This window comes from Neolamprologus multifasciatus, chromosome 19, assembly GCF_963576455.1.
Source record: "Neolamprologus multifasciatus chromosome 19, fNeoMul1.2, whole genome shotgun sequence".
Classification (NCBI taxonomy): domain Eukaryota; kingdom Metazoa; phylum Chordata; class Actinopteri; order Cichliformes; family Cichlidae; genus Neolamprologus; species Neolamprologus multifasciatus.
Window position 1 is genome coordinate 20,620,000 of NC_140457.1, and position 12,196 is coordinate 20,632,195.

At 40.7% G+C, this 12,196-nt stretch overlaps 1 protein-coding gene across 1 annotated transcript; it reads left to right on the top strand.

Annotated features, from left to right (window-relative positions):
• The first annotated feature begins 5,646 nt into the window (after positions 1–5,646).
• Positions 5,647–11,579, top strand: LOC146496534 (rho-related GTP-binding protein RhoV-like). The gene is made up of 3 exons (XM_085143707.1): positions 5,647–10,115; positions 10,196–10,254; positions 10,337–11,579. Exons 1-3 carry the CDS (start codon positions 9,956–9,958, stop codon positions 10,784–10,786), a joined length of 669 nt encoding a protein of 222 aa, XP_084999833.1. The 5' UTR covers positions 5,647–9,955; the 3' UTR covers positions 10,787–11,579.
• Positions 11,580–12,196: the final 617 nt, after the last annotated feature.

A 12,196-nucleotide genomic window follows, 5' to 3' on the forward strand; every position in this document is an offset into this window, starting at 1 on the left:
ATATGTTAAAGAGAAAGTGATTAGGCCGCTAATGGAGTCCATCCACTTTAGAGCCCTTGCCCTCTTACACTGGATGGTCAGCTCTGTCTCCTGAGGGTCACCTCACCCCTCTATGAGAGGACCTAAGTGGGTTTTTTTTTTTTATTTCGAAACAGGAAGACCATCTATTAATAAGACACAAATAATGTTTCAATCATCTAATAGACGCAGAAGCTCGTACTTCACGTAGTAAGTGCATTATACGAAATATAAAGCTTTCAGGTTACTCAGATCAAAAGGGCAAATCTGACTTCTGGTTTGGGCCTGAGCTGCGTCTGATCTGGTTACATGTGGCAGAAGAGAAAGACCACAGTTGGTATTCATCCATCATTGTGCGGCAATCAACACAACTCATTCATTATCACTAGCAGTTTGCGTGAAAAGTGTTTCTTCTCGTCAAAGCAGAACATGACTCATGTGGGCTGGATCTCTTAATTCAATCTGCACAGAGCACGAACGGGGACCTGAATCAGGCTTGACAAAATTAAAGTTGCAGCCAGGGACCTGCTGCCTCGATCCCTGAGGAACGTCACTTTTGCACCACTTAATTTCATTTCCCTAATCTCATTTACACCCAAACTCACCGCAGTATCACGGGTCTGGCCGAGGGGTGTCGTGCACTGAGGTGAGAGTTTCTAAATGTACTCAATCTGACTTTAAATCCAAAAACACCACAATAACTGTTAAAATTACTCTACGCTGCTTTGTGTGATGTATAATCATGAATCGGGATGCCAGTGGTAGCAGGCCCAGTCTATTTGCCATCCTAATAAGAAGCAATGAACACGCACAGCACAGCTGCTCTTGAGTAACTACTGAAGAAATTAAAAAGAAAGAAATGTCAGAGTGACACTGCTGCTTTGTGTGATGTATAATCATGAATCGGGATGCCAGTGGTGGCAGGCCCAGTCTATTTGCCATCCCAATAACAAGCAATGAACACGCACAGCACAGCTGCTCTTGAGTAACTACTGAGGAAATTAAAAGAAAGAAATGTCAGAGTGACCCCGTAAATTCAACTTCTCATATTTCCTCTACTCTTTGGCAAAGAGTGCGGCAGGGAGCAGTTATTGAATGTCCTATCTTTATTGTTGTAGCTATAATGAGAGCTGCTGGAGGCAGTCGTAAATTATCAGTGCTTTGATGTGGTTCGATCGAGCTCTTACTCAACAGTCTTTATGAACTGGCAGATGCTCGGGGCAGCTTCAGTCAGTCACACCCAGTACTGTCCCTGAAACACATCACGCCAAAAAAAGTATCAGTGGAGATTTGTACTTGGCATTGATGACAAAGAACAGAATTGGTTTTGAAGGAACGAATTAATTGGGTGTACTCTTACAGACAAATATTACATAAACAACACTTGAGTCATCACAATTTTTTTGGTTGGAACATTTTGTAACAGGTTTGGCATCTCGTCACTGCATCGTAGCACTGGAAAGCAAAACAAACAAACAAAAAACACCCAATGTGTCAGTCTTCTTATCTGGATGATCTCGTTAGTTTCCTTAAATAGAATAGAATAGGATAGCCTTTATTGTCATTGTACAAAGTACAACGAAATTGGAGTGCCACTCCTTTGGTGCAAAATGCAATAATAAATATAAATGTAAAATATAAAAAGCACAATAAAACAACCGAAGTACTCAGACAATAATAAGTACGATATATACAGGATAGCAGCATAATATAATGATAGTATGAATAACAGCATAATATAGTGACAATGGCAAGTATGGTATAGTTAAGCAGGGTTAATTGTTTTGTGCTTATTTACTACGATGATAGCTCTGGGAAAGTACTTTGCATTAGGCCGCTACTGCAGTACTTTCCTGTCTGCAACTGAGCACCCTGCATACCATGTTGTTATGCCGTACGTTAGGATGCTCTCTATGGTGGCTCTATAGAATGTCACCAGCAGCCTCTCCTCCAGGTTGTTCCTCCTGAGCACTCTCAAAAAATGGAGACGCTGATGCGCCTTTTTTTTTACCACCGCCGTGGTATTTGCAGTCCAGGAGAGATCATCAGAGATCTGCACGCCCAGAAACCTCATGGAGTGTACCCTCTCCACACAGTTCCCGTGAATGTAGAGTGGGGTCTGCTCTGCCCTTCCTGAAGTCCAAAATAAGTTCTTTAGTTTTCGTGGTGTTCAGTAAAACCACACACACTGCGTCTCAGTCACACAGAGTTGCCCACTTTAATCAAATATCACTTAAGTTATGAAAATCAGGGAGGCAGAAATGATACCACAGGACTTCACCTTTGTCCACATATTTTTTTGACATCTTTGCTGAGTCCACCTTTGGCACCTGAAATAGCTGAAACAGTTCTGGCGTGGCTCGCCACAGGGACACATTGTGCAGTGTCTGAAAGTGCAGTTGCTTTGCAAGCGGAATATCTGGTGGAGGCATCTTTGTTTTCACTTGCCATTACAGTCTGATGCATAAGCTGCTGGCAGATTCACGTTGTATTTGAACAGCAACGTCATGATATTTATCTTTGAACTGTATGAAAACAGTCCAGCGTGATGAAGGTGTGAGAGACTGACTTCACACTTTAGATCACACTTTCAATTGGAGCGTTTTCCCCAGAAACGTTTGGACTTGTGACTGTGGGGAAAACACTGGTGGTAGGGATGCAACGATACCAATTTTTTCAAACCGATACGATACCGATACTTAGATCTGAGTACTTGCCGATACTGAGTACAAAAACCGATACTTCTACCACACACACACACACACAAATGCAATGAATTGGAAGACAGGTTTTATTTTATTCTCTGCCAATAAAAAATAAAATCTTAATAAAAATGACCACAAAAAAAATTTCAAGTGAAAAATAAGCACTTCTCTTAAATTATTGCAGAGTCTCCACATTGTAATTTATCAAAATATCACTGAACTATTGGCACTGTCTCGAGCTTTCAGAATAATAAATAAACACTTCTGTTTGGAATAAAATAAATACAAATTAGGTTTGAGAATAAAATAAACTTTTAAATTATTGCAGAGTGTCCATATTGTAAACAAACAAACAAAATAACGAAAGTATTTGGCATTGACAAACAAACTCCTCATCTGCCCGTGGATCATCAGTCCACTGTGCCGTTAAACCAAGGACTGACATCGCGCACACACTGCTTGTCTTTACCTCTTCAGACAGTTTTGGCACCATTATCTCCCTGATGTATGGGTGGTTGGGAATTTCATATCGCGGCTCGAGTATGCTGAGAAGACGGTGCAATCCTATGCTTTCCATGACCGGCATTGGCTGGTCATCCAGAGCGATAAAATGAGTCAGAGCCTCTGTTATTTTAACTGTCCATGGATTTTCTCTTGACATTTTTCATCACTTTTCCAAAACCTGAGTTAAAGTTGGCTGTTCCGGTCCACACTGCTGACATTTTGTTTAGCCTAGCTAGACCAGCCTCCAGTTTCTCTTTTTTATCTGGAGCCGCCAGTCTCACTCGCCTAACCCTGTGCCTGTTTAGCACGGGATGTCCCCCTAATGACCAATCTAAAAAACTACAACAGAAATGACAAGCCACCCTCTGACTAATGAAATAAGTTAGTATCAGTTCATGGTATCGGTTAACTTTTACGAGTATGAGTACACACACATTTTACAGTATCGGCCCCGATACCAGTATCGGTATCAGTGCATCCCTAACTGGTGGAATGACTGATGTGTTGCAACTGAGCAAAGTTTGAGGTCAACTAGTTCAGACAATACAGTTGCATTTCTTTCAGGAAAGCTAGGTAGAATGCACCTGCTTTTCATCTAGTGCTTTCCAGTCTGACCGGTCTGCTGTTAAAAAAGGACACACTGTGACTTATGACAGCTGTGAGGAAATTCCAGATCATGTAATTATCATTTCCCCACAACAGGCATTTCCACATGTAGTTCCTTTATGCTACAAAAAAAAAAATCAATTAAAAACCCCAAACTATCAAATATGTTCATCTACTGGCTCATTTCAGACACTACGAGGTCTCCAAGCTCTCAGGTAGCTTGACTTGATTTCTCAGAGTGAATCAAAAGGCCCTGGAGGTTTCCGGCCATTTTTCTCTTGAGTGTTTTCTCTCAAAGAACAGGAAAGGCTGCTCTGTTTCCCACACACTCACAGAGGTTCCATATCAGTGCTATTTTACAGGACAGCAGTTAATAATCAAGCAGCTGCAGGGTCACTGTAACTCTGTCTTTAATCTGAAAGACTGTGCTTAACCAAAAATGCTGGTCTGAAGTTTTCTAGAGGGAATACTATCTTTAAACCCAACCAACCATCCACCCATTGTCTTCCGGTAAATCCATTCAGGGTTTCAGGGGGGCCGGGGCAGAACTCTACGAGTTAGGTACTCATGGATTTATAAGGGACTTATTTAATGCTGTTTAATAAAAGCCAACTGTGTAGTTCATATGCATTTCACTCACTTTGCTGTGATATTTGACATGATATTTATGTGTGTAATCTTAGAAGTGAAATCCACAAATGATACTCTGTGTTTGTCTGTGATGTTGTGTCCATTTGGAAAGTTCATGTTCTCATGTTAGTCAGCCAATTACAGCAGAGCTTCCTGTTTGAAGAGATTGGAATCAGGCCTTGGGAGAACATATGCTGTGTGGATTGATGCGGAGCCAGTTGAAACTAAAATAAGGAGAAAGCACAGATGCTTCCAAAGGCCAAAGGGTGAAACCTCTGATGACGTTGTTATCAATTTCATAAATGAATTCTTGTGATTTGCAGGCCTTTCTGGAAAAAAAAACAAAAAAAACAACATCTTTTATGTTTTGTTTTTCTGGCAACAGAGTTCCTGAATATTGTGGCAAAAGTAAGACTGAGATGATGCCATCAATGACTCACCTGGAAACTAAAAGGTTCAGGTTTTCCATTTCTATAAATGAGAGCAGTCAACAATCCAGATTAAAGCTGTCAGCTATGTCACGTAACCATAAAAAATACATGGGAATATCCAGCAGCTGGTTTTGTATTTGCATTGTGTAGCAGCTGGAAACTTTTCCTAACAAGTGTCTGAGAGAGTCTGCCAGAAAACATTTTGTTTGCAGGTAAAGATAACTACAAAATGGCAAAACAAAGTAACCGAACTACTACTAATGTTCACACTAGCATATGAACTTTAATTATTGCGAGTTTCTGCAAATTTAGTCAACCTGCGAGTTCTATTACACGTTCACAGTGTGAGGATGATCATGTGAATGTGCCCATTCACAGGCAGCTGGGGGCTTCCCTGCAGTGTGTTAAACATGGACATGTATGGTTCATCATGGTGAAGCTAAAACACACCTGTGAATCTGAAGTTTGTTCAGATCTGATCCGTTCTTCATCCTTCTCTCATGGAAGTGTGTGAAAACTAGAATATATACCAGCATCTTTAAAATAAATCAGAAACCTGTATAAACCCACATTTGTACTTTAGGAAAAACATATATTAGCTCATCTTAGCTTATATTTTTGTTACGGAGCCAGGTCACCTGCTCGCCGTACCTTTATATGTACTGCATAAATGTAAGTTCAGTATCAGTATTCTCAACTAACTTCCTAGGAATTTCAAAACTATACCATGGAGTCCACTGTGTGGAAATATCAGCATTACCTGACTGATTTTTAGAACTTCATTCAATAATTTTTTCATTCATATCTACAAAGCTTGTAAATGTGTAACTGCCAGGCTGCACATGAGCTAGTTTAAACTAAACGTTTCTTTGCAAATATAGATATAACATCCATAAATATTGATTAGTAAATGCATGTGAATCAACAAAAGAAAGCTATTATTTATCCTTCTTAGAATGATCTAATTCTTATTTTTAATTCAGACAACAAAATCTTCTCATAGATTTAATATTGCTCAGTTGTGACTCATGTAAAGTCCCACCATTTTCAGAAAGAAGATCAATCGATATCTACAGAAATTCATCAACTTGTCCTAAGGCCACTTTGCATAGAGGATGATTTAGAAAACATTTTTCAGGGCTTTTAAATGTGTGTTAATAATCCACATTCCCATGGTGCAGACAAAGAAAAATTTGTTTTAGTTTTTGAACAGGTTCGTGGGAGAGCAGCTCTTTTATCACTGAGGGCAGAGGACAGACCCCTTACGATGCTCTCTGGAGGGTAAAGTGGGATTAGTCTGCTGCTTCTGGACCCCAGCTAGGATTTAATGGAGCAGAGGTAACTAAATTGGCATGGATTCTTGCTGGCTAACAAAAGCCCCCAAAATCCTTAAGCTTTACTTAAAAATTGGGGCAGGATGACTTACCATAAGCTGGCGCAGATCCAAATGGCTACAATGTCAATCCAGATTAACTGAAAACGCACTGATACCACAGTGCATCTCAATAACCGGCAACAAGGCAAGAATACAACCAAGGGTCATGTGCAGAACAGTCTGCACATGACCACATGACAAGTCTCAACGTGAATCACTTTGTGTGGTGAGCATAAGGTGCGAGAATTTGAGATTCACTGAGAAGAGGGCTGCAAAAAAACTGAAGCGGTATCATCACACTAACCCAGCTCCCTACTATCCCTGCACTACTAAAAACAAGTCTAGCTCTGAAACTCATTTATAAACTGGAAGGTCACTCCTACTATATGAACAGTGCCTGGCACAGACTTCCTTAGTCATTTTTGTCTAGCGCTAATAAAAAGTTGAAAGTTTTGAGATGGTGTCAACAACATCAGGACGAAATGTTCCTTTCACTCCCTTGAGCTGGTACGTGTGTGTTCCTCAAGCTTTGCTCTTCTGGACAGAGACCTGGAGGTTGTGTTTTTTATACTAATATGCTGAAGCAATATAGTAAGTTATGTCAATAATGTACCTCCTTAACTAAGCATGTTAGTTTTTATGATTGTCTGGCATATCTGCTTTGGGAGTTAGCATTTATTAAAGTATTTAGTACAGCTGCTAGATTAGGTTTTCTCACAGATTCAGAGTGGAGCATGTTGGTGAGGGCCGCACGGAGAAGACTGAACACACGAAGCGCTGTTTTGTGAGTGTTTGTAATGGGACTTTTCAGAGAACATTGGTTTATGCTAGAACAACTTAAGTTTAATGACGTATAAGGTAAAGTGTTCCTATTATGTGGAGTGTGATGGATGCACCCCTCCTGCTCTAATCCTCATCTACTTAAAATGAGATACAGGAAATGTTATGCAAATGGCTTGTTTATCACTCCATGTCGGCGTCAGCCACTTGTTTTGTGGCCTGAGAGTGCCATGCTGAGCTCCGGCTTAGGGGGCAGCATAATCTTTTAACACCTATCTGGCAGAGATTCCCTATTGTTGTCCGATTTGATATGAGACAGGAAGTGCAGGCAGATGTTGAGTTTATTTTTAAAATACTGGGCTAATAGTTTGGGTCGAGACGGATGCGTTTGTGCTGATCTCAAACTATGCCTTTAAATAAATAGACTGCAGTCAGAGCACACTGACAAGATTTATCACTACATATTGAAGGTGTAGAATTTGAAGTGAGCTCTATGCATGCCAGAGGGCTCTCCTAAGCCACACACACAGAGAGTCTCTTCCTAAGCAGATTACCTAAATAAATCTATGTCGGTATTCATTTCTGCAAAGTCTAGTCATACAAAAATAGACCGTGGGAATGCATAGACTAAACATGTTTAGAGCAACGTATGCATCCCAGGACACTGAGCCATTAACACTCTGCTGACATCTGCTGCACGAGTTAAGGGTGATGCAAGCCTTTCACAGACATTTGCTTCTATTTGAAAAGCTCTGCGACAGATCTGAGATGATAAAAGAAAGTTACAGAAAAACAATCTTTGGATGCAAGGGTATTTAAAGACGATTTCCTGCATTTGACATTTACCTTGGATTAAGGAACAGCACATTGTGACTCACAGCTGTCAAAGGTGTGGCATGGGAGTTGAGCAGGCAGAATGACTTGTATGGAGAGGAGGTGGGGTGGGCACCAGATGTTGTCCTCCTACCACGGGGAATAAACTCTATCACTCGCACCGCAGGTGGTGGGAAAAGGGGGGAGAGAAAGGGAGAAGAGAAAGAGTAAGTGAGAAACAACGGCAAACAGGAAGCAGAGACCTTACAACACAATGCTCGCAGAGTTTCCTGCAGGTTTAGACAGATAAGGAGCAACACTTTGTTTAAAGCTGCAGTTTCAACTCCCCCAAACGTTTCCCGGGCTCTAAAATATGTTGCGCCGCTTGCTGGTACAATTCTTCTGCAGTACAGCTGTGATATGTTGGAGTGCAAAATTTGGATTGTTTGCGAGGGAAACAAGCCCAAGGCTCAGTGCAAATGTTGCAACACAACATAACTGCAATAGCAAGTTCAATTAAGGAAAAGTACAGTAAGATAATAACCAATTATTTTTGCAGACATTACTAATATTGCCATAATGGCTTCTTTGTAAGGTCAGAGACTGGCCTTAAAAGTGTGGCGTAATGTAATCTAGATGCTGGGTCATAAGAAAATGACTCCAGCTGCATTATAAACCAATTATAAATCAGTTGTGCAGAAGAGGTTTTCCAAGCCAAAGTTTTATTAATTTATGATTTTTTGTATTTGGTCAAAACTTCCATAACATCAGGCTTAAAATGCTTTAAATAACTTATTTAATGCATTTGGTATTTCTGCCTAGAAACACAAATCAAATGCATGATGGGAATTCAGAGAAATTACAGACTTCACAATTAATCAGTTTCCCCTTAACTAAGGCCAGCATGTGATCAAAGAATTATCAGTGTGAGCTCCTTTAAGGTACTGTGATTAGTTGTACTAGCAGAGTAATATGCTGAGTTTCTGCAGATGTGGAAGTCGCTGAATTGCAGATGCAGTCTGTATGAGTGTGTTTGCAACAGAGGAAATGTAAATATGAGATTTAAAATATATATATTTGGGATTTGTGTGAGTGTGTGTGTGTGTGTGTGTGTGTGTGTGTATTTATGAACCCAGTCACCCTGAAAAAAAAAGACGGATGGGACCTGACGTCACTACTATGAACTGGACTTGATGACAAACAATGACCTCCACTACTTCCCTTCATCTCTGCTCTTTGCTCTTTGCGTGGCAGAGTAAAGTTGGTATTGAAGTGTAATGTATATACCCAATGAAAACAAACCGGCCTGAGAAATGTTGTTTGGAGCTTGTGGATGCTGAATATTTCGCTGTGTACTGATTAAAGGAATAATAAAATGAAAAAAAAAACGGTAAGCTTATTTTCTGTCACTTCAGAAAATAAAAAATAATTTTCTGAAAGTTGTGAATGAGTCAGAATAATTACCTTTTCTGGTTCGTTTCACCAAATCAAGAAACTGCACCTGAGTGAAGCACCGTGAAGTACCCGCTCCATGCTGGAGCAACACTGCCCTCTAGTGGCCGACGATGGTATTATCACACGGTCGCGTGAACGTAATGCATCTCCGCACAGCAGAGAATTTAGGAGTTCGTAAATCTACTCTCGCGATAATACCGACGTTATTACTACAGCTGTTCACGTTAGTATCCAGATTTTCAGAATTGGGCATGTATAGAGTTTGTAAAGTCTTCCACATATTTGTGTGTGTTAAGTTTACACATTTACAAACACGCACTCTGCGAAATAAAATTAATTATCCTCTTATGCCGTCTTTAACGTCCAGTTAAGTGACCTTTATTAGATGAGTCACATCGAGTGTTTGGTGGGAGTGACTATGTAAATCTGCATCAAACGGAAACAGTCAAAGTGTTGAGAAGAGGTCACTCATCTGATTGGGCGCCTTTGTTCTTTCAAATCGAGGTGGCCTTCTCCCTTTATTGCCACTAACAGGCCCCCGGGGTGGGAGAAGACATGTTTTACATTAGTGCTGCACTCCTGCATAGACCTTCGCACTGCTGGGATTCTAAGATAGTGCAGTGATAATGTAAGGGAAGATGGCCTGTCATAGAACTGATAAAGCAAACAGAATGAGAGAAGAAGTGAGCTGCATGCTGGTTGGTGATGGAGCAGTGGGAAAAACCAGCATGGTTATCAGTTACATCTTCAATGGATACAACACTGAGTACAGGCAAACTGCATTTGATGTTTTCACAGGTAAGTGAAGGAGCTCTTTTATTTAAAGGTCAGATATTTCACCCAGCAATAAAGCCTGTTTGTCTCTACCTAACTTCCAGGATTAGTTCATGTGAATGGAATCCCAACCCACATTAAGCTGATAGATACTGCTGGACAGGTAATTATCACACATCACAGTTTTTTTTCTAAACAGACAAGTGGGCCCAGTGCTTCTCATCTCTCAATGTTTGATCTATCAGGAGATGTTTGGCCATCTGCGCTCTCTGTGCTATGCCCATGTGGACGTCTTCATCCTCTGCTTCAGCCTCGTCAATCCCATCTCATTTGACAATATCACCTCCAAATGGATCCCACAGATTCGAGCCGCCAACCCAATCTCCCCCATCGTTCTGGTTGGAACTCAGTCAGACCTTCGACACAGTGTGGACGTCCTCATTCACCTGAACCAGCAGGGCACCAGACCGGTGCTCTTTAACAAGGCCAGACGGCTCGCGAGCAGGATCAGAGCTCATGACTACGTGGAGTGCTCGGCTCTCACACAGCACAACCTTAAAGATGCGTTCGACTGTGCTGTATTTGCTGCCATTAAGCACAAGCACGGTGGCACTAAATACAAAAAGCTCAGTTTGCTTAACAGTTTAAAGTCTCTTTATGATGGTGGATGGAGGAAAATCTTTAGATTCTTGTGATCTGAAATCCAAAGTGCAGAGCGGGTATCCTCACTCGACCATAACAAACCATGATTTTTGTCTTTTTAACCAAAAGTGTCTGTCTACAAATTGTGGGCTGTGGATTTAAAGAACTGATCTCAAATTCCCCATCTTTGTGTGAAATGTGACAAACCGCATATGGTGACTTCAGCCAGCTACACTTCCTCTCTTTATACCTTTGTGTTTCTTGTTTTATATTTTGGTCGTTGTTGTTGTTATTGTTTATATTTCTGTGTGCTAGGTAAGTTTTGTAATAAATGGATTAAGAAATGCAGTGGTTGTGATTTGCTTGCTTTCAAAAAGACAACATCAAATTTAAGGATTTGCCTTTAGAAGTTACAGTCAGTGAAGAAATGGAGGGAAAGCGCAGACTGGCATTTAGGACAAATGGTCCCCTGCTGCTGCTTTGAAGTGCTACTTTACAAGATAAAAGCCATTTAAATCCATCCTGAGCCTGAAGCCTGATGATGGGACATGTTTCCCAAACCTACTTTTAAAACACCCATCCACATTTTCCTAGCTATGGCAATGATTGGTAATGGAGTTTTAATTTCAGTGATTAGATTAAGGATAAGATTTGGCCAACTAGAAGCAACAGTTAGATTTGGATTAGATATTAATTTAAAAGGAGTGAGATATTTAGAGCTTTTCACAATGTTGTGCTTAACAGTACATTATCGTAGACCATGGGCTAGACCAACTGGTTGTCCTGTCAGTGTACGGTAATTTAAATGCACTTTTAATCCCTGCAGTATATGAATATAATAAAAAGAAGTGCAATTTCAAGAGTATGTTTCAGTTTTTCTACTTGATAAAGAAATGCTGTGGTTGACTAATGAAATCTGTCAACATTACTCTTTGGACTTAAATCCTAAAATTACAGAAATATAACTTTTTGGGCCAAATTGGAGTTTTTGCTGGGCAGATTCTGGCGTCCAGACCTTATGTTTGACACACCTGGTCTATATGATCATATTTATATCCAGTAGATATCATCTCTTGCAGATCTCAGTGTTATCTGCAAATGTTACAGTTCATGCAGACTCCTGCCTCACCTCATCTGTCAGCCTGTCCGTCTCCACTACAAACAAGAAGGGGCTCACAGCCGATCCCATCCCCACCTTGAAGCCATCTGTCACTCCTACTGCACACCTCACCACTCTCTTCCTGTCCTTGTCATGTCCCTGCACAACCCTCACATACTTGTCTGCCATTCCTGACTTCCTCATGTAGTACCACAGTTCCTCTTTTGGTACCTGCCTATCAGCTTTTTCTAGATCCACAAAGACACAATGCAATTTCTTACCACCTTCTCTATACTCCTCCATCAACACTCTCAAAGCAAACATCACATTGTAGTGTTCTTTTTTTGGCATGAAGTCATACTGC

Coding starts and splice junctions, on each gene's coding strand:
- LOC146496534 (XM_085143707.1), top strand. CDS start 9,956: ATGGCCTGTCATAGAACTGATAAAGCAAACAGAATGAGAGAAGAAGTG. Junction 10,116..10,195: donor TGCATTTGATGTTTTCACAG/GTAAGTGAAGGA, acceptor CCTAACTTCCAG/GATTAGTTCATGTGAATGGA. Junction 10,255..10,336: donor TGATAGATACTGCTGGACAG/GTAATTATCACA, acceptor TTGATCTATCAG/GAGATGTTTGGCCATCTGCG.